Source organism: Nansenia antarctica (assembly GCF_963989245.1).
Source record: "Nansenia antarctica genome assembly, chromosome: 4".
In the NCBI taxonomy this organism is placed as follows: domain Eukaryota; kingdom Metazoa; phylum Chordata; class Actinopteri; order Argentiniformes; family Microstomatidae; genus Nansenia; species Nansenia antarctica.
Genome location: NC_137689.1, coordinates 35,720,306 through 35,743,157, shown reverse-complemented (window position 1 = coordinate 35,743,157; position 22,852 = coordinate 35,720,306). Strand labels below are relative to the sequence as shown.

Here is a 22,852-nt window from a genome sequence, read left to right as displayed (position 1 = left end):
ACCTGCCTCTCTAACCTGTAGACTACCTGCCTCTCTAACCTCTAGGCTACCTGCCTCTCTAACCTCTAGACTACCTGCCTCTCTAACCTCTAGGCTACCTGCCTCTCTAACCTCTAGACTACCTGCCTCTCTAACCTCTAGACTACCTGCCTCTCAAACCTCTAGACTACCTGCCTCTCTAACCTCTAGGCTACCTGCCTCTCTAACCTCTAGGCTACCTGTCTCTCTAACCTCTAGTCTACCTGCCTCTCTAACCTCTAGACTACCCGCCTCTCTAACCTCGAGGTTACCTGCCTCTCTAACCTCTAGACTACCCGCCTCTCTAACCTCTAGTCTACTGCCTCTCTAACCTCTAGACTACCCGCCTCTCTAACCTCTAGACTACCTGCCTCTCTAACCTCTAGACTACCTGCCTATCTAACCTCTAGGCTACCTGCCTCTCTAACCTCTAGACTACCTGCCTCTCTAACCTCTAGGCTACCTGCCTCTCTAACCTCTAGGCTACCTGCCGCTATGGGGTTGAGTTCTAAGGATGTAGGCACCCTCTTTGAATACTTAATAAAACTATTTTTGGGGAAATGCTCTGTTCCCCAAAATCCTCCGTTCCTCAAAAATAATCACAGATATGACATGATTGAATGGATGAAAAAAGGGTTCCACTTACTTTCATCTATCAAAGTATGTCAGACCAGTGACACTTCATTCCTTGAAGTTATCCCAACTGAGCTTCATGGATTGTGGGCAAATCTAGGGTTAGTCATAAAACACAACCATGAGTCAAATGCTGTTGTCTACAGTTGTGACAGTGATGGTTTATGGCATGCAATTACTATCTGCTCATAGTCCTCAGAGCCAGGAAACTGAACTGGAATATTTCTTCATGGCAAATGTATACAGTACAGTATACAGACTGTATGTCAAGATGCAGGTCATTTTCCTGAAGATTGAAACTTGGAAGTGGATCATTAAAATTCAGTCCATTGGAATGCTGATGTGTGTGTGTGTGTGTGTGTGTGTGTTTTGTATACAATCTATTCCATTCTTCAAACCAAAATCAAATTAAATTTGACATAATTTATTATTTTGTTTAGTTTGAATCCCAGCTCACCCAAAGAGATCTGCTTTTAATTCCGGACCTTCCGAGGACAAAGGCAACTAAACATCAGAAACCTGAGACACTGTTTATATGGCCTCTTAACTTTACTAACACAGCCTGAGTTCTACAGGCTCATTAAACCAAATGTTACACGGGTTCTGGCAGATCCACTTGCAGGCGACACACACACCACACACACACTACACACACCACACAATAGTTAGCTAAAGGGAAGGGAGGATAGATGGGTGGACATAGAGGGGTTTGTCTTGTTGGGGCCTTTTTTTATAGGGCGGCCAGTGTTAAAAGGATTTAAGATGGCTTAGTTCAATTGTGTGCCGCTTTGCCAAAGCCCTGAGCTGAGCGTTACAATAGTAGCTCAGACAAAGACAGTACTGTCCCACCAACCAACAGGAGTAGCTCTCTCCTGAAGAAAGAGGGTAAAATAATTGAAGAGAGAAGGGTATATGCTGGGAACAGTGAAAGGTTTGTTGCACTGTGGCAGCTGGAAATACAAGCCTGGTTACTTCTAATTCTAACTAATTTTGTCTGACTTTGTTTACAAAATGCTAATGTATTGTAAATGTATTCGCTAAAACAAGTATTTCCCTTGCCCTCCTCTTAGCTGTCTTTGTCTTGCATTCTGCTGAATCAATCAATAATTAGCTATGTTATCTAACATCTAAGTTGCCCTTTTTTCCTGATAAGATCTTGCAATTACTTTAGTCATACTTGTTTTGGGAAAAACATTCCCTGTGCCAGCTCCTTGTGTCCACACAGACATCATAATGTGGTGTTATTTTGGTTTAGTGGGTGATGTTTGGTCTCTGGGACTTGTACCTGTCTGCTGTGGTCAGACAAACATGAATCACCAGGGGTGACTAAGAGGTCAAAGCTCTTTCACTGGGCCTACACACCCTCGCTTCTAATCTCAGGTGAAAAACCTTTCAAGAATGCTTTCTTTCCTTGGGTTGTGGTAATCCTTAATCTATTTCCTGCTTGTTTTACACCTTTAAGCTTTTGACCTCGCTGCTGATTATGGCATTAACAATGTCAGTCCACACACCTTGACAGCTTATTTATATAGTTGAAATCCAAGAGCACTCCTGCTGCTTTGGTTGAACAGCGTCTAAGGCAATTCATAACCTTGGGAGACAAAGAGAAAAAAAACACAGCAAAAATGCCCGGAGGGGACATCTTTCTGTTTGAAGGACAAAGACCAAACCTGCAGGGCAGATGCCACTGTCCAGTCACCACCATGTCAATCCATGTCACACAATGACCCTTTTCGGGGGTAGAAAGGTTTCAAGAGCCAGGCAGTTGAATAGGGTTAACCCCCTGGACACCCAGGACAATAGCTGGGCAGAAGGAAACCCTCCGTCACACACTCACAGCAGGATTATTTGAGTGGGCGGCGGAAAGTGAGGGAATTGTGGGTAGTCAGCCGGTCTCTGAGGTAACCCTGCTGTCTGTTTGGACTAGGATAATGCTTCTAGATTCAAGCTTGATTGAACCCTTTCCCCTTGGTGCTCTGTGTGAAACAAATCTTTTAGAGTGGAGACAAAACACCATTCCTCATTTCAACACAGGGAAATGAGAGCTAGACACTGTGATATACTGTCATGTGTTGTCATTGAGAATGGAGAGCAGTGATAGTGACAGTGTCAGTGAAAATGGGATTTTCTAAATCACTGGAAGCTAGAAATTATTGTAGTGGGGAGAAAGGAAATACAATGCAATGGCATCAACATGGCAACAAAAAGACTCATCCTTACTTCCAGTACAGCCCTACATACGTCAATTGGGCATCCAATGGACTTACTGATTGACTTATCCATGATGTGTTATTGTTGTTCCTACCAGTGCATTGTGTGTCATCACATGTAATCAGATATTAGATTAAGAATGCCAAAAGACAAATTCGAAGAGTCTGGACAGAGCTGCTTCAAGCCAATGCTTAGCGTGTGGTCAAAGTACAAAAGGACTGCTATCAGACTCCTCTGAGACAACGGCTCCTTGGTGCAAATACCGAACCCATCTGCCATCAAACGCACAACTGGAAGAAGTCAAGCTGAACTGCGCATGGCCCCAGCCTGTTTGGCATGCCGTCTGGCAGTTTGTCAAATGTAATGGGATACAAAAGAAGTCACAACACCAGTCTCCATTCCGCTCCCCTCACTCCACTTGGCCGGAGAGTCAGTCTGAACTGAGTCCAGCTGTGGAGCTATGTTTACTGGATCTCAAGGGGGTCTCACTCATGAGGAAATCACCAGCTAAGCCACCCATGAGGGGAGAGTCAGGGTCAGAGTGAAAATGTCGCATGAGCTTAATCCCGCTGACTGTAAAGGAGTTCTGTCCACGTGTTACTGTACATTGTACAGTAAATGTATTGCCTCAGTCTACTAACTTCAGACTGCTTTTTTTTAAATTATTGGACATGGCCCCAAGTCCATATTAGGTTGAGAGACATACTGTACAGGAGAGTTCTTGAACTCATTCTTCTCATTCACAGCTGTGAAACATTAGCATATGAGGACCAATCTCAAAGGTATTTCTGTTCTCACGCCTAATTTCTCTTCATTTCTGTTCTCACGCCTAATCACGCCTAATGATGTCACAATAGTGACAGATGTGCACAATGAACAAAAGGAAGCAGTCTTTTTTTGGGGTGGGCGGGGGGGTGGGATAATCTTTCTTACAAACAATGATTTTGTGCAAATAGTCAACTATTAACAGCAGGTCAATTCACCAATAACACCTATTCTTTCTTCTTGCATCCTGTTGACGTAGATTGAACATTTGAGCACAACAGAGTCATCTGAAAAACATTCTAGACTCTCAAACTACATTGGCATCGCACAGTAACGCTATGACTCCGGTAGAAGGCATCGTGTCAAGCTTATGGAAGAGGCACATTAGCACGTTAGCATAAAGTTGCTGGGGAGATTACACTGGTCTGTTACACTGGTCAGTCGTACAGACGATCCAGGTTCTATACCGTCACATTAGCATGTTAGCATAAAGGTTCTATACCCTGTCACATTAGCACAACTTAACAAAACATAGTAGATAGATACGTAGCACATCCCCCTCATAGCTAGCCAGTGGGAGATCGTTGAAGCTGCTGGAGGATTGTTTACCCAGGACCTGCCTGTGGCGTTGGCTATGCCAAGAGCTAAATCCGGAAGGGACTAAAAACAGAGTCGTTTGCAGGGTCGGAGATCAACACTGCAGGTAACTGAGAACCGACTGTGTGACTTAACATGCTTTCTTCTTCGTCTCTGTGCAAAGACGTGCTCTCATTCAGTATACACAGTGCAAGTGTGAAACTGTCACTGACTGCCAACTATCAACTGCCTGTGCAAACTATCATGTCGTTGTTTAATTCTTAAAGGCATATTACAGTGGAATGTACATGGCACAGGGGGTCTGAAATGTGACAGCAGCTGGTGAAAGCAGGAACAAGTCAGCAACCAATGAAAATGTTCAGACTTTTATTCAGAAAAATGTAAATAAATGTCAACGTTGTTGAAAATCAATGACACACTCGCTAGTCAAGCTGAAACATTGCAATGCAATGGATTCGGTTGCCGACTTGTTCCCGCTTTCACCAGCTGCTGTCACAAATACTTTGCATTGAGATAATATCTAGATTATAGATTTGGTGTGATATGTGTGATGAGAAACAATACCGTATTCCCTACTCTGTCTTTGCAAAGCGAAATATACTGTACTGTACACAACACAAACAAATCTGAAATGTGATTTTTTTTTAAAGAAAGAGTCGGTGAGATTGCATCCTATGTCAGCCAAACAAAACACCCCAAAAACAAGCAAAGGAGGGCTCCAGTCTTTCCTGTCGATCTCCTCTGCTTTATTTACTCTCCACACAGCATAGCTGTTCTGAGGAGCTGAGCGGGGTGCAGCAGATAGATTTGGCCTAGTTCTTATTAGCGTGACTATCTGAAACAGACATGTACATGGGGCGGCTGTGGCGCAGGAGGTAGTGCCGCTGTCTAATGATCGTAAGGTCGTCAGATAGGTGGTTCGAACCCCGGCTGGCCACATGTCGAGGTGTCCTTGGGCAAGACGCTGAACTTCTAATTGCTCCCAATGAGCGGGCCAGTGCCTTGCATGGTAGCTTGCCGCCATTGGTGTGTGAATGTGTGAATGAGAGGCCGTTGTAAAGTGCTTTGTTATAAGGCGCTATATAAGTCAGTCCCTGTACAGTATGTGTTGTAAACACCACCACCACGCATCACTCTAGTGCACACAACAAACTTGTGTTCTTTTCCTCGGCTTTGTTCTCTCTCTCTCATATGTGTCCGTTTGAATCGGATCAGAACCTGACCCCTTCGCTGCTTGAAGTGTAACAGCTTAAATGAGGTGTATCTTGGAAGAACATGAAACACACAGTTGCCGACTTGCAGAGGACAGAGTTAAACATTACCAGATCACGTCAAAGGCTTGCGATTAGTCCCACTCAAACTAAATCTTCAAAAACGTCAGTATTTAATTTCCCTCTTGTTCTTAAAGTGATGATATGGAGTGTAATGAGTAAGCAGTACCAGTAGTTTCGGGATTTTTTTCCTTTGTTTCTTCTTTACAGTCATGTTTGTCTGATGTCGACTTTGCTTTTACAAAGTGAAGACACTCTAGGCTACAATAACCCTGATTGTATTGCATGCCGTTCTTCAAAGTAACATTTTTGGGGGATGCAGACCTTAAAGAGAGACTGCTTTGAGGCATTTAAGAAGGCCCAGCTAAGGGTAAAGGCCAAGACAAATATCTGTCTCTCTCTCTCTCTCTCTCTCTCTACCTCAGAATCCTGAATCGCTGGAGTCCTCCATCCAGAGCGCCCTGTCGGCCCTGTTCCCGCCCTTCGAGGCCACAGCGCCCACGGTCCTCAGCCAGCTGTTTCTGACCATCGAGGAGCGTTACCACGGCGACGCGCTACACTGCCTGCTGGACTTCCTCATCCCATCCAAACACCTCCTGGAGAGCGTGCAGCAGGTGGCGTGTGTGAGTGAACACACTAGCACAGACACACACCCACCCACCCACACACACACACACACACACACACACACACACATTGACACTGCCAATGCAAACAATTTTTTTTATCACAACAACATAGCAGGTACACATCAAAGAGCAAGACAAGATGAGATTATTGTAACAATATTACAACACAGCAGGAAACTACAGAACTACAAAACACGTAGTTGCTGCACTTCAGAGTGAAAAGGAGGTAAAACTGGTCTACTATTTCCACCTTCTACACGGCACTCACAGCTCCAACATTTGTTTTATGCTGATATATACCTGTTTGGATTTGTATCTGTAAAAAAATACTGTCTCATAGAGCATAAATTATGTTGTTTGTGTCCGTCCTGAGAGACCTCATCACTGGTTTTGATTGAATAGAACCACCCTTGCTATGATACCACACCAGTTAAAAGAGAATACCTACACAGAAGAAACTTGACTACCATTAAACATTGGAGCTTCACAAAAACTATTGGGAAGAGCAACACAAGGTTTACTAGTCCATTGGGGGTGCATTTTAGCTGTTGTTTATCCTGTATGAATTCCAGTTATTTTCAGTGGATCTTAGCCAGACACAGCTCAGCAAAGGATCATATATTATTATAATATTATCTTCTCAAACTGTAAACAGAAGAAAAGAGAAATTAGTGTATAATTCCAGGCATTTGTCTTGACGGGAGGTTAAAGAAAAGTAATGTTCATAACCAGTGGTGTAGTCTAGTTTTTTCTAGTGGGTATACTGTGATTTTCCCCTCCCAGCTTCATATTATTTCGGAACGCAATAAGAATAAATCTGCACTCCCTGTCTAACGCTATATATCTAATATTACATGTTATAAGCAGGGGTGCACATAACTGGTGCGCCAGTGCGCATGCGTCGCCAAAATGCATGCTGCGCGGCAGATCAGCCGCATGAACGCGCTCTTGCGCACCAACAGCTGGAAGCGCTGGGAGGAATTTACTTCCTCAACATCCAACTGCTGACTGCTGACTGCTGCATCACTGCAAGCCCCACTAAGTAACTATTTGCCGTCCCCTCAGCCGAAGGCCCGACGAGTAATCCATCACAACAGTCGACCGACGACGACCACGGCGACTCCCCTCACGAAAACATTCGGAAAGTATCGTAACTCGTACTTTCATTCCGCGTATCGCGTATCGCACGGTTATCTCGCCGCCACGTGAAAATTCTGTCCCGAACGACTCGTCGTCGCTAAAAGGAAAAACGACACCAAGGGACTTCACGTTTCTTTTCTCTGAAGCTTTCAAACGTTCAGACGTTTGTTTTACAGCTTCATTATCGCACCTCGACCCCTGACCCAGGGAATATGGTTGGGAATTCTATTAGAAGAAAAAAAAAGACTTTGTTGCACAATCAAAATAATGAGCTATTTAAAGTGATAGCCTAAAACATCCTCTACCATGGTTGAAATTGAGGACAGTATTAACAGCAGTCAAGAGAGCAGTGATGATGATGATTAAGCTTGTAGCATAAATAGATGCTTAGGCTGTAACTTTTTGTTGAAAAGTTGATTTCAGTGTTTACAGAACAGAGCAGTGCTTAAAGAGATGTCAGTTGATTTCATTGTGTTTAAAGAACAGACATTCAGTTAGTGCTTAAAGAGATGTCAGTTGATTTCATTGTGTTTAAAGGAGTCTGACAGACTTTCATGCTTAAAGAGCAGTCATTTGATTTAGCATTTGTTTCTTTTGTTTTGCACACAATAATTTGTTCGTTCATCTTTATTTATGAATAAATGTCGTTTTGCTAATATAAGTTATCCATGTATCCCTTTTTTATCCATCCTGTGGGACGGGTCGTGACTCGCGAGCTCGGGGAGCACCAAGCAGCATCCCTATGTGCTCCTCTGAGCACTGGCCCCAAAAGGTTATGTGCACCCCTGGTTATAAGGCTGATCTGTGCATGATAGTGCTGCATTTTGACATATTTCATGTCGCATTTCCCCCCATTGATGGTATATGACGCTATAGCCAGTCCCAATGGTCCAAAAGTCAAGTGCTTCGTAACACAGATGGGGTGAATTTTATGAATGAAAGTGTGAAAGTTCTGTCACAAAACGCTGTTACGTATCCTCGCACATTTTTAAGTGGATATACGGACATCCTTGGCCTTTCCTAGTGGGTATACGGCGTAGTCCTGCGTATCACGTAGACTACACCACTGTTCATAACCACAGCCCAGTAGTGCCAGGAAAAGGTGAATTTGAGGACTTTGTCCCTCATCACATTCTACTCTGCCAAAAGCATGTTGTGGTCTGGAAAACTTCTTCTTTAAGAAAAATAACTGAGACATGTATAGTATATTAATGTAAGGTAAAAATAGATTGATTACATAACCTCCCTTTAAGTTGCTATCAACCATTGGCATTTAGAATTACAGATGAATTGCAGATTGCTTATTCAATTTCAAGTGACCTGAAATGAGGCTATCACATGTAGAGCAGTTGAACTAAATAGGGGGTCATGTGATTTCATTTCACCACAATAACCTCCTGGATGATCAAGTTACTCCAGTATACTCAATTACTATTATTATTGTTAGGAACAAGTAGTAGTACTTTACAGGGAGGATTAATCCTCTTGTATATTATTGCATGCATCAGTTCAGATGATTGCACCAGCTTTCAAACAGGCCTTCTATTCACAACTAAGTTCACATACTGTAGCACATAGGACACTATTTGCATTGTTTATTTGTAGTGCACTGACAGGATACAGAATAATAACCATTAGAACTTCTCCAATATTCCCTCTCTGCAGGCGACATACTCTGATGTGCTTTTCCGCTGTGAGGGCTGGCCTTTGTGCCTTGGCAACAGGACAGTGATCCAGCTAGCGCCCCTCAACCCTCTGCTGCTCCGCCCTGGGGACTTCTACCTGCAGGTAGAACCTTTCGGGGACCAGGCGGCCCGCATCGTTCTCAAAAGTCTTTTGGAAGAGGGGTACCGTGAGGTGGAAGAGACCCCCATCCCAGAGACCTCCTACCCCTGTATCTTCACAGAGGACTGGCTGAGGGAGGTCAACGATGGCCGCCACGGTACCCCGTTGTCCCGCTGCTTGCTTTCCACTGACCAGGGGGTGATGAAAGTACTGTGGTCGCAAGTAGCCATTCCAGAGTTTTTGGACAAGCCTAAGACCATGCTGACTTCACCTGTCATTCGAGAGGTTCCTCTCGAGCCAAAGACGTTGCCATTTAACTCTGCTAACTCTTCCACCCTAACTGCTAGAGACAGGATCTCAGTGTCTTTGAGACTTGCGGACGATACCTTGAAACTGGTCAAAGTTGACCATGACAAACCCACTCCCAAACCGCGCAGCAAACCACTAGTCAAGCCTGTAGGCTGGGTGTCTCCCAACACCTGGGACAGCAGGATAAATCTGGAACTTGAAGGTGACTATGTAGACCTGGTTGACTTCGCCAAGGAGAAAGAGGCACGGGCAAAACTTGACAGGACTCAGAAGCCCTCGACTCCCCCTTTGTTCAAACCGGTCAGGCCACCGCCTCCTATACCGCAAGGGAACAGCGCCCCCTGTGGACGAACCCTCAGGTTTTCAGAAGAGCCTTGTACCCCATGTAGTCAGAGGCGGCTAGGGCAGGAACCCACTGGCCAAGAGCTAAAGTGTAGGTACAGGGACTCTTACCTGGCAGCATTGCGTAATCCAGTCACCTTTGAGAGGGGGAGTGTAGACCTGCTGGCTGATCTGGAGGAGGTTAGCCCCTGTGAAGGGGAGGAGTCGGGCTTCATGGGTCACACTGGAGGTCCAGGTCCAGAGCTAGTGGAGTGCTTTAACCACCGTAAAGAACATACGATAGGGCATGAGCCACTCAAATATGAACACTGTGTTAAAGGTAAGGATTCTCCAGTCAATTGTGGACAACTCCAAGCTAAGGAACCTGCCATAAATCATCAACCAGGAAAACATATCATGGAATCTCCAGTAACACCTAAACTGAGCCAAATGGGACACCATAGCCAGGAACTTCAGACAACCCACATGTCAGATCAAACAGGACTCCATTTGAAGGCACCTCCACCGAGTCCTTCTCAGCCAGACATGGATACATGTAATGGCGACTCAAAGCCACGTTGGACTGCAGAGGTGGTGAAACCCACCAGTAAACACAAGGCCAAGTCCAGGTCCGCGTCCACCGTGTCAGAGCCTCCCAGAGGGAGTAACCCTGACCCTCCTGTCCACAAACTCAACAACCGGAGCCACAGTGACATCTGTCCTGAGATGATCCCTAGGTTGGTGCCGTGCAAAAAAGGCACAGCCTTTGATCTGTTGTCCCCAAAGCCGGACAGACGGCAGTCCCCTAAAAAAGGTATGTTAAGCAAGTGTATGTGATTGTGACCACTCTGGGATCTAAGTACTACAAAAAGTATTTGATGTGGTTGTAAATTCACAAAAGAGCTCAGATGTACAGTAATACGCCTACAATTGGGCTGTGTGAGCAATGCATTTGAATTCAAGATACAGTCCCTGTACCAATGCCTTACTGCATTGATATAATTCCTTTTTTTTCTGAACCCCACACACTGAATTTGCTGGACATTATGTTTTGTTACTCCACAGCTTATTCTCTGTTACTCCACAGTGGAGTTTAAAGGGACTCTGAAACCATGTCTGTATAGACAGATTTAAACACAACGTGAACCCATACTGAAGGGAGAGTGCTGTGTCAAGGGTCAAAGGTTACCATAAAGAGCTCACTACGATGTAGGGGTCAAAAGGTCAAAGATCAGGAGAGAACATGAGGTTCCTCTGGGGGAGATTCCTCCTCCACTGTCTGGCCTGGGTTAGGGTTAGGGTTAGGGACAGAATGGCAGCATTCACCTCATTCCAAATGCCAAGGGAGAGGACTGAAATAACGTGTAGAGCCTTACCCTGAGAGCAGCCTCTGCGTCCATTGGCTATGGGGAGGGAAACATGACATTCCTTTAATGGAGAGAGACAGAGGGCGATAGAGAAAAGGGGGGGCGGAACGGTCCTCTACTCCCCCTGCATGTGCCCTCAGAGGTCTGGAGACATGCTTGTCATGGACTATTATACGAGGGAACACAGACCAGACTTTGTTGGCTTTAAAAAGAGGCCAATTAGGATGTTCAAAATTAAAGCCAGGCTTAACAGCCTTCAAAGTGTTGTGTTACATAGAGCATGTCCAATGTTTAAAGGCTATACGTAGTGCAGCTGTGATGCTTAGAGGTTTGTGTTTGTATCAAAGACAGCTATTGAGAGCAATGTCCGAAAAAGTCCCTCTGTGTTGAATTACTCCCAATAGTGGGGGTATGTGCAACATTTTAGGGTAATAGTTCACTTTTTCATAAAAGCACAAAACTTGGTACACTTGTACAGTTTGGGGTCCTGAACATTTTCAGATGAGGAGCCCTCGCAAAAACTCCTTCTAGTGGCCGTGGCGGCCATTTTCCTTTCCGCCATAGCCAAATTGTGTATTTTGCTTCATATCTCCTGAACCAAACATGATAACACCAAACAGATGATGTCTACCCCTATATTTTGAAGGCCAAGGATTACAATGATACCATATACAACATCATAAAGTGTTCAGGTGGCCATGGCGGCCATTTTCCTTTCCGCCATAGCCAAATTATGTATCTCACTTCATATCTCCTTAACCAAACATGATAACACTGAACAGGTGATGTCTACCCCTATGTTTTGAAGGTCAAGGATTACAATGATACCATATTCAACATCATAAAGTGTTCAGGTGAATAGTTAGTGGTGAAATCAGACCTCATAATGTGCCAGGGATCACTGAAACAGACACACTGGGACAAGGGAACAAGTTAAAGGAAGTTTAATACAAAATAAAGTTGCCACCACACACTGACACCTATTCTTCACTGTCTCCACAGTCTCCTCCTGACTGACACAGAGCAGTGCACTTTAAGGAGGCTTTTCTGCACTTGCAATGCCCCCGGCAGCCTTTCTTGCAGCCACAACTCAAAATTTCCAGGATGGACTGGCTTGCCTGTGGAAGAGTTGACCACAAAGGCTTCCAGCCACTTGGATCCATCCAACCCCAGTCTTTTGGTGATGGCATCTTAGGTGCAACCACAAGAGCTTGTCCCCAACAGTGTCCCCCTTGGTACACTGCTCTTTTTAGGTGCTGTACCAATGCATCCTTTGTTGGGGGGATTTGCTCCATTCCCCTTCCTTTCTTGGTGAATAACTCAAGACGGGCTGTGTTGATGTTTAGTTGGCTGCTGGTGCGACTGTAGAGGAGAATTGTGAAGCGCTCCACAGTCGACATAACTTCCTCCGGTATGATGTTTGGAGCCTGTGACAGAGCCATGAAGGCCTCTGTTGCCATGTCATAGGCATTCCAAGTGTCCCATGCTGCCTTCTTGCCCATGGTTGCAAATGCAGACACTGTGTCACAGCCAGTAAAAGCATGGAACATAGGAAGAGCCTTTGCTTTCTCTGGACCCAGGGACCTGGCAATCTCATGGATGGGTATGTACCTGAATGAATGAATGAATGAATGAATGAATGGTCTTTATTGTCATTAATACAGTACAGGTACCATACAACGAAATTTAGGAGGGGGGGGGCTCCCCTGGTGCTTGGAAAAAAGACTAAAAACAAGAGAGCCAAGGATAAAACAAAAAAGAGAAAAGAGCTGGTTGACATAAATAAGGCTATGTACACGATCTACTATACTATACTACTATACTATACAATAAAACACTGTGCTGTACACTATGCTATGCTATAAATATCCTAACTTTTTCCTATTATCTGAACCTTATGTACACATGGGTTGTCATATTGCACATAATATTTGTTGCACGTACCTGAAGTTCTTACCAGTCCCAAACGCCACCCACAGCTCCTCAATGTCCAGCTCTGACACATGTGCAATGGCTAGGACCACAACATCTGTATCCACAGTGCGCAGGATGATCTTTTTATATCCCTTTCTTGTGGCATCCGCCACATGGAGTAGCATCCTTGTATCTGCCTCCTCATGTGTGCAAGGGGAAAGATGATGCGTGTCTAGTAGTGGGTCGGTTGACAGAACATTGGGTCCGTACGTGGAAACAACTTGTTTGGTCGTTGACATTTTTACAAGGTTCCTGGCCAGGAAGTGAAATAGTTCGGTTTTATTTTCATCCACTCTCAGGAAGCCTTTCCAGTTGGTTGGTACCTTGTTTTTTCCTTCCACTCTTGTTCTTGTGCCCGTTCCCCGCTTCTGTCTTGTCTGGGACTTTAACACTAGGAAAGCCGTGAGGTGTCATCGGGCACCAGTGAGTACAAAAAAAATTCTACCTTTGCACTCGATCAAATGTCAGGACCCTCCTTTCATGACTTTTCCTAGATATGTGCGTTCTACCACCCAGCATCTTTACATTTTCACAATCGAGTTAGTATAAAGCGATTTTGCAGTATTTCTGTGTGTGCCTGTGTATTTGCCTTGAGATTCGGCTGCCATCTTTTTCTCCAAGGCTGCAATTCTCTTTTATATCAGCAGAGGTAGCAAGGGGGCACACACTGTGCTCAACCTTCAGGCTTCAGTGCTGAATTAGATACAGTGGATAAGACTGATATTTGTAACATAATGTGTTTATATATAGGCTATATATAGCAATAGTGATACATAGGGCTGTTACGATTAGTCGACGTCATCGACGTCATCGACTACGTCTTTACGTCGGTTTGCGTAATATGCGTCGGTTAGTCGTAAATAAACAAAATGGCTGCGACCAGTGCAAACACGGAGGCAGAGCCGGCGGCTAAAATACTTCGCCCACGATCGTCCAAAGTATGGGAGTACTTTACAAAAAAAGAAACCAATGGCAATGTGGTGGTCTGTAAACTGTGCAAAAATGAAATGGCCTATCACAGCAGTACGACTGCAATGAACGAGCACCTCAAGCGAAAGCATCCTGGAGCGCTTTGTGAAGACAGCCGCAAGATAGCACCACCGTAAGTCACCGTTGTATTTCTGTTCACTTTTCCGGCCGTGTATCAGTGAAAAATGAATAGCTACTAGCTAATGTTACACAAGCAATGTAGCTCACCACAGTTTGTATGTCTTGTCTTCTGGTGTTAGTAACGTTAGCTATGTAGCTGGCTAGCTACGGTAGCCTTACTAGCCTATTGTTATTGTGGTGCTCGCACCTACTGTACGTTATCTAGCTCGTAGCTCGCATGCTACGTTAGCATCAATTTAGCTAATCATAACATAGCAGCGAGAGTAAAGTTAGCTAGCCATGTAGCTACTAGCTAGCTATGTGTTGTGGTGATGGACAGACTTCTAAATGGCCATGTTGGCTAAACATAGCAGTGAGGTGGAAATTAAGGGGCCTACACATGATAAGAAATGTGTGCTTTTTTTTATTTTCAGGAGGCAAAGCAGTGTGGAGGACTTTTTCCACAAAAAGAACACAACTCCATGCACACCCCAGATGGCTGCTCAGCTTTCTAACTGCATCTTACAGATGATCGTCAAGGACATGAGACCTGTTGCTATTGTGGAGATAAATATTACATTAAATAAATACTGAAATGTTGATAAGAGAAGTTTTTGACATTTATTTGGGGAAAATTAAGTGATACATTAATCGAACAGTAAAAAAACAATCGTTAGACTAATCGTTAAATTAGTCGTTAGACTAATCGAAAGAATAATCGATAGATTAATCGTTAGAAAAATAGTCGTTTGGGACAGCCCTAGTGATACATAAGATATGTATATGTACAGACAGTTATGAAAATGATAAACTGTACAGTATGTCTCCCAATCCCTTCAGATTTGTTGGAGCTGAGTTTTTTTTTTCACCCAAGTTCCATGCAATAGTGATAAGATATTATGATATGTGTAGCCTATGTACAGTTATGAATGATACACTGCACAGTATGAATGATACCGCAGCAAAGTAGTTCATCAACGAATATTATATAACAAACAGATATTTATAATATTGTATATAATGTCTTTTTTGTATATCACTGTAGACCACGGTGCTAGACCACTGGACCACCTCAGGCCACCAGTAATAACCATAATTGTGCATTACTATTTACAATTAGTAGTCTCCTAATCTCACTACAGTTTGAGCGAGACTGTAACTGTCATTGTTTCAGCCCATTCTTGCCTATAGACAACTGTACAATCATTCATATTCAGTTTATTCACCCAATAAAGTAAAGATGAATAATACTGCCCTTCACCTTATTATCAGATGTTCAGTTATGATTAGACCTGTGTCGGCAATGATAATAATACACAACAAGCAAGACGGTTGTAGCCTATATACGCAGATTAATATTTGTAGATTCGTTTTCGAACATTAGATAGTTGATTTTGGCAACATTGTAGTAGCCAATTGCAGAGTGTATTAATTATTTTGTTTGTTTGAATCCTCACTGTGTTCATGTTGTGCAGTGAACAATAAATTGTTGGGAGAAGAAACTGTCTCTTGCCGTGAAATGTGTACATCAAATAAAATGATGTCGGCGATGATTATGCCTGTAATCATCAACGATATAACGAACGGATATTTCTGAGTGGGGCAGTCCCAGGTATAGTGAAGACAGACAGGAAAGTAAGGAGAAGAAGGGAGAGAGTATATTGACAATTGATAATAAGATATTGATAATGTATTTAGCTGTCGACCAAAATCGTTTGAAATGACGTGCTTGTGCATTGAATGACACTATGTACAGCGCTGTCAATTTTCAAATAATGCAATAGGCTATATATATGAATGTTCAGTTATGATATGAAGTAGCCAACAATTCTCATGTCGACCATGATAATAATAGGCTACAACAAGGTTGTACATAGATATACGCAGATTCATATTTGGATAGTTGATTTTGGCACCATTGTATAGTAGCCAATTGCAGAGAGTATACATTATTTTGTTTGTTTACTGCACATTATAAATGAAATGAAAATAGCTGTTGTGAAAAGTGAAAATATAGTGTGTTCATGTTGCAGTGAAATGTCTTTACATAGATATATCAGATGTGATATGTGTACAAACGAACACAGACAGAGAGACAGATAATTCAAGTAACATTTTTATTTACTTGCAATGTTCACGTCAATTCTTCCAAGTAAAAACTATGGTAATTAATATGAACACCAATATATATAAAAAAAAGTAGAAAGTGAATAGGAGGTTGCCGGAGCGCTCACCGTGGGCGCTGTCAGGTAGACAGGGCAGGAGAGGCATCAGGCCTGGCCATGGGACAGTCAGCATCCCCAACACACGGTTGCTGGCTTGGTGCATGTGCCACAGACAAATCGTCCACATGACTGGCAGATGTTAGTTGCTTTGTTCCCTCGACATATGGCACCTTGACACTTTTTTCTTTTCACCTGTGGGGACGGAGGTGTGCGAGGAGTTTCGAGCTGCAGTCGCCTTCTCGCTGCTGGTGTAGAAGGAAGCCTTGTCATTACCAGAGGCTCACACAGCTCCCCTGCCAGCTTATGAAGGAATTTCTTCCTGCTTATCCTGACGCCCATGCACTGGCTGTACAGAATGCGTGCATTAATTGCAGCCATGTCCAAAATGTTGTAAAACACAGCTACAGGCCAACGGCGGGTCCCTCCTTTTACTGTGTATTTCCTCGTCATCTGGTCCAGAACATCAACACCGAACTTAGTGCTGTTGTAGTAGGAAACCGTTTCGGGCAGTTTCTTTGGGCCATCATTAGTAGAAACGGTTTGATGCAGTGTGCTGAGGAGGCATACATTTTTCTTAGGTTTTGCCTGGTAAACCGTGAGTGTGGCTTCTCCAGCCCTCAGCACCTTGCTGGAAAATCTTTCAGTCTGTGCCCGTGTACATGGGGGCAACTCCCGTCTGATTTTGTCTCTACAACCAGGCCCTGCAGGGTGGGGGAGACCTGGAGCTGAGAGGCCGTTAAGACTGCTACTTGGACTATACATGCACTTGAGCACTTTATCTTGCACTGTTTACTTATTGAGCCTGCACTGTTTTATTTATTTATTTATTGAATGTTTTCTGTCTGCCCTACTAAGCTGTTTGACAACAAAATGTCCCCATTGGGGACAATAAAGGTTTTCATCATCATCATTTTATTAATTGTGCCAACAATTGTGGTTTGTTGGGCCAAAAGGGTGTTTGCCAGTGGCAAGGAGGTGAAGTAATTGTCTGCCGTGACATTTCTTCCTTTGCCCACGAACGGCTCCATCAGATGCATGGGGGAGGGTCATCTTATTCTCAATGATCTCTTTCTGATCGTTTCCGATCACCACACAAAGGATGCCAATTCCTTCAACAAGCCCTTCAAACCATCCCCCACCAGAAAGGTTGTACCGGTACTCAGTTGTACTCAACTCTCTCAACTCTCGCAGCAGTAATGAAAGTCATTGCAGTAGCCTACATTTGATTATGTAATCATCAACGAATATTATATAACGAACGGATATTTATAATAGACCTACAGTATATAATGTATTATTATTTTTATTCTGAGCAGTCCCACTCATAATAAAATACTGATGTTCTCATAATATAATTATAGATATAGCCTAGCTAAATCGTGTAGACTGCTATGGAGGCATATTGAAACATATTATGATAAATAGGCTACATGTGGGATGGAGGTAAGGTGTGGGATGGCAGATATATGTATGATATATTATGGCAGTTTCTCGCGCCTGTCCCGTTCTGTTGTTCAAAGAATATAATATAAAACGTTAACTTTACTCTCATTACTCTCATGCGCCGTGGGCTCTCGGAAAGCTGCGCATTGTTCATATTATGTATGAAAATAATGCAATAGGCTACATAGGAATAAGTGTGTTCATATGCAAACATACTCAATGGGATGTAATTAGTAGGCCATTGTTTATCAAAGATGAATCCTGACAATTGAATGCCATTTGAGATCGAGACTCGGTAGCCTAATAGTGATAATGAGTTCAATCTGTAAACTGTTATCATCTCAATAGGACGACCAATGTAATGCATTGTTTTTTTGATTTTGCATTCCTTGTTTCGTGGTAAACTAATCTCTTTCTGATCGTCCCGGTCACAAAAACCTAAGGTGCCTAAGTCACGTAATATGGCGAAATAAATGTTCGTTCAGACAATACAAGATATATTGAAAAATATGATGTAGGCCTAATGGTTGATGGGGGAGGGTTGATGATGGATCTCGATCGTTTCCGATCAACAAGGACAAAGACATCGGGTTTCCCCCGCTCCACCACGTCCCAACGGTGTGTTTCTGTAACCATGTTCTCCTCCTTGTTGCATAAAAAAAAATCAAGACTCGCTCCTCTCAGGAGACCACTATTTATAAATAATAATCCACAGATAGGCACAGTCACAGTGCTACATGAAAATATCTAGCCACACACCACATATCATACCTCCGCCATATGTATTTATCATATTTCTCAATATAAAACGGAGGTACGATATATGGCAGATATATGTATGGTATATTATGGCAGTTTCTGGCACCTGTCCCGTTCTGTTCAAAGAATATTATATAAAACGCATCACATGTTTGTCATTGTGTGAAAATGTTTCTGTAGCGAAGAACCTTGGTTCAATCTGGAGCTGATCAACTCCGGACGGCAATAGCTCGTTGTGGGTGCAATTGTGCAAGAATAACACTATTTACAGCGCTGTCATTTATTGCTATATTTATTACTGTTATATATAAATGTGAACATTACAGATACCTGGTCAACACAGCTTGGGATTCCAAGGAAATTACATGGAACTATGTGTGCCGCCATTGGTGTGTGAATGTGTGTGTGAATGGGTGAATGAGAGGCCGTTGTAAAGCGCTTTGGAGCAGCAAAAAAGGCGCTATATAAGTGCAGTCCATTTACCCTTTACCATTTGTGAAAGGGACAACATTGCAATATATATTACAGTTATTTTTTAATAATGATAATCAACTTTCATTCGTTAGTAATGAAAACTCCCGCAGTCTCGATCAATCTCCTAGATCAATCTCCTCTCCACTTACGTTACATCTACAATGGCATGCATACGTTATTATATATTATATATGTGTTCCTTTTCAGCTGACTCTCTGCTCTGTCCCTGCTTCTCTGGAACTTTATGCATTTTTAGAGGTAGTGTCTTGTCATTTTCTCTTCTTGTGTGACATCGCCATCCAGCGATTTTTGTGCGTCAGTACACACTCCCCCATTGTGAAGAGTGGTCGTGTGATTCGACACCTCTTCGCACTAAAAGTAGGTAAAAAAATGTCGCTGTTCTAGTGTTAAGCTGTTTGCTTCATAGCAGTCCCACACCACATCCACTCTGTTGACACTTTCAAGTTTCCCTTTTATATAAGGCATAAAGATCTTGCTGGAAAACTCATTGAAGGTTTTTGCTATGCCTGGTTTCAACATGTTGATGACTACTGACCCATCTAGTATTTGGACCTCACTGTCTGGGGCACTGTTTCTGGAAGCGCAGTCTGGGGCACGGTTTCCTGAGACACTTTCCGGGGCACTGTTGCTGACTGGGCCACTGTTTTGTGTGGCACTGTCTGGGGCACTGCAGCATATAGTCCTTTCTAGGCAACTTAACAGATCAGCCTTGTTTCCCAAGCGTAGTTCACCATGAATGGAGAGTGATGGAGGGTAAGCCTGATTTTCATGTCTGAAGAAATTTTCAAGGTTCCCATCACGGGTCTGACAGACGATGTAGAGTCTGGAAAACAGTGAACAGTCATTTCTTAGTGATTTTTCTTTGAGTTTTGTCCTGGACTGCGTTATTGGAGCCGTTTTAAAAAGAGGAAGCTTGTTCCTCTTTAAAGGGACGGTAATGGGTTTTGCGCCCTGCATCCTCTCAGCAATGAAGAGTTTGTACTGCTCTTGGCCCATCCTCTCTGCAACATGAACAGCATCCACAACAGATTGGTCTGCTATGTCCCTTGAGTCCAGCTTTAGAAGGTTGTTGCTGTCTTTTGTGAAGCGGCTGTGCAAGGTTAACAACCTGCTGCTAAACCAGCTAAAGACCCAGGAAATCATCGTGGACTTCAGGAGGAAAAAATCTGAGGTCCAGCCCCTGCTAGTCGATGAAGGGAGCGTGGAGAGAGTCTCAACTCTCCGATTCCTGGGGGTGCACATACAGGAGGACCTGTCCTGGAGGACCAACACAGCAGCCATCATCAAGAAGGCACAACAGCGGCTCTACTTCCTGAGAGTCCTCAGGAAATACCACCTCAGACAGGTTCTGCTTGTGACCTTCTACCGCTGCACAGTGGAGAGCATCCTCACCTACTGCATTTGCGTGTGGTTCTCCAGCTGCACAGCCGCAGAGAGGAAAGCGCTACAGAGAGTCGTGAGATCGGCCCAGAAGATCATCGGCGCCCCCCTCCCCTCTCTGGAAGGCGGTTCAGGACCATGTTCGCACGGACAAACAGACTGAAGCTCAGTTTCTACCCTAGGGCCATTCAGGCCCTGAACACAGCAAAGACCTAGGTTCTAGGCCCTGGACAATCTAGACAACTTGATGGCAGCTACTAGATTGTAAACATAAGTGCACTATTGAAATACAACTGTGAACATTTCAAACCTGCTAACTGCGACACTTTAAATGAATGTGCAACAATACTATGTGCAATATGACAACCCTTGTGTACATAAGGTTCAGATATAGGAAAAGTTAGGATATTTATAGCATAGCATAGAGTACAGCACAGTGTTTTATTGTATAGTATAGTAGTATAGGATAGTATTTGTACATAGCCTTTATTTATGTAAACCAGCTCTTTTCCCTTTTTTATTTTACTCTTTTTCCAAGCACCAGGGGAGCCCCCCCTACTAAATTTCGTTGTATGGTACCTGTACTGTATAAATGACAATGAAGACCATTCATTCATTCATTCATTCATTCATTCATTCATTCATTCATTCATTCATTCATTAATTCCCCATTTCCTCAATCACATCAACAAATGCATTCACTTGTCTTTTGAATTTCAGCTGGACACTTCTGGTCTGTTCATGATGTCTGTTTTCAGAAACGCTTTTTCTGCTGAACTCCATGGCATTCTCAAACTCATCAACCAGTACCAACAGTAGAGTGACAGGCCATCAAGAAGGTGCAACAACTGAAATACCTACATTTATAGCCTAATAGACAATTCTGGACCTAGAGAACTATAGTAAATACATTATTAAATTAATAATGAAATAAATTATTACATGAAATATGACATTTGAATATGCATATTCTCAGATTATGCGATTTCATTTTAATTATTCTCACAACGTCACTGATTTCACCACTAACTATTCACCTGAACACGTTATGATGTTGTATATGGTATCATTGTAATCCTTGACCTTCAAAACATAGGGGTAGACATCACCTGTTCAGTGTTATCATGTTTGGTTAAGGGGATATGAAGTGAGATACATAATTCGGCTATGGCGGAAAGGAAAATGGCCGCCATGGCCACCTGAACACTTTATGATGTTGTATATGGTATCATTGTAATCCTTGGCCTTCAAAATATAGGAGTAGACATCATCTGTTTGGTGTTATCATGTTTGGTTCAGGAGATATGAAGCAAAATACACAATTTGGCTATGGCGGAAAGGAAAATGGCCGCCACGGCCACTAGAAGGAGTTTTTGCGAGGGCTCCACATCTGAAAATGTTCAGGACCCCAAACTGTACAAGTGTACCAAGTTTTGTGCTTTTATGAATAAGTGAACTATTTTTTCACATTATTACCCGGACTACAATGCTGAAAGGGTAAAAGTCACTGGACAGGATATACTGTACAATTGTGCGTCCAGTGTGACTACAATAGAGAGCAAACATGTATCTGAGGCTATTTGATTGACAATTCTACCTGTGAGACTTCAAATGGTTTGAGATAATGATTGATACAGGAAATAGATATTTAAAGGGAACTTAAACAGAAACACATTTAAGAGGGCCTATTTCTAAATACTGCACTATGCATAGAAGATGTAAGTAATGATGCAAAAAGGTCCGTCTTCCTGACATAACTTCCCACTGACACACTGCAGTTCCTTTTCACATTAAAGAGCCTGGAAAAGGTGAAACAAGGACTCCTCCACTCGCTAACGCCTCAGGGACAAAACCCCAGAGCACCAAGACTGACAAACCATCAGCGCCACCAATCCTACCCACCTCCTCCAAGTCTGGAGTTCCACTGTCTCCCCCCTCCCAAGAAACCAGCATCAGAAGCATCAGTGAGCTGCTTCAACTGAGCATCGCCTGTCTACCAGGTACAATCTCTGTCAAGTTCTCTGTGGGAATCAAAACTCTGAATTGGTCCTGTTGTGTTTTTCATATCGGATGCTGGTTGCAGAATTCATCACGCATCTGGGGCCTCATTTATAGAAAGTACTTTGGATCAAATTTGATCTTACCCGTGTCGTACGTAGAAAACCACGTCAACGTAGTGATTTATACAATTTCAACGTGAGTCAATTTGACCGTGGAAACGATCGTAGCTCTACGTCGGGTATTGACCTTGCGTACGCACATTACCTACTGGTTATGCAGAGTTATTACAGGCATGTGAGCCGCACTGCCTACTGTAATTCATGCGAAGGCTCGTAATAAAATTAACGATGTTGTTATCAGCCGAGAAAATGAGTTTAATTCAAGATTTAAAGGGAACTGATGTTTATGATTGTATTTCAGTCTTTCTTTATATCCCTCCG

General features: G+C 43.2%; 1 protein-coding gene across 1 annotated transcript in view; it reads left to right on the top strand.

Annotated features, from left to right (window-relative positions):
- Positions 1 to 5,811: 5,811 nt before the first annotated feature.
- Positions 5,812 to 22,852, top strand: part of quob (quattro b) — a gene marked incomplete at both ends in the record, with an annotated part of 72,393 nt that continues 55,352 nt past the window's right edge. The window contains 5 exons of the mRNA XM_080529345.1: positions 5,812 to 5,865; positions 5,921 to 6,118; positions 8,930 to 10,019; positions 10,269 to 10,493; positions 22,256 to 22,411. Of these exons, the coding sequence (XP_080385471.1) occupies positions 5,812 to 5,865; positions 5,921 to 6,118; positions 8,930 to 10,019; positions 10,269 to 10,493; positions 22,256 to 22,411 (1,723 nt within the window). The remainder of the gene's footprint in view (positions 5,866 to 5,920; positions 6,119 to 8,929; positions 10,020 to 10,268; positions 10,494 to 22,255; positions 22,412 to 22,852) is intronic.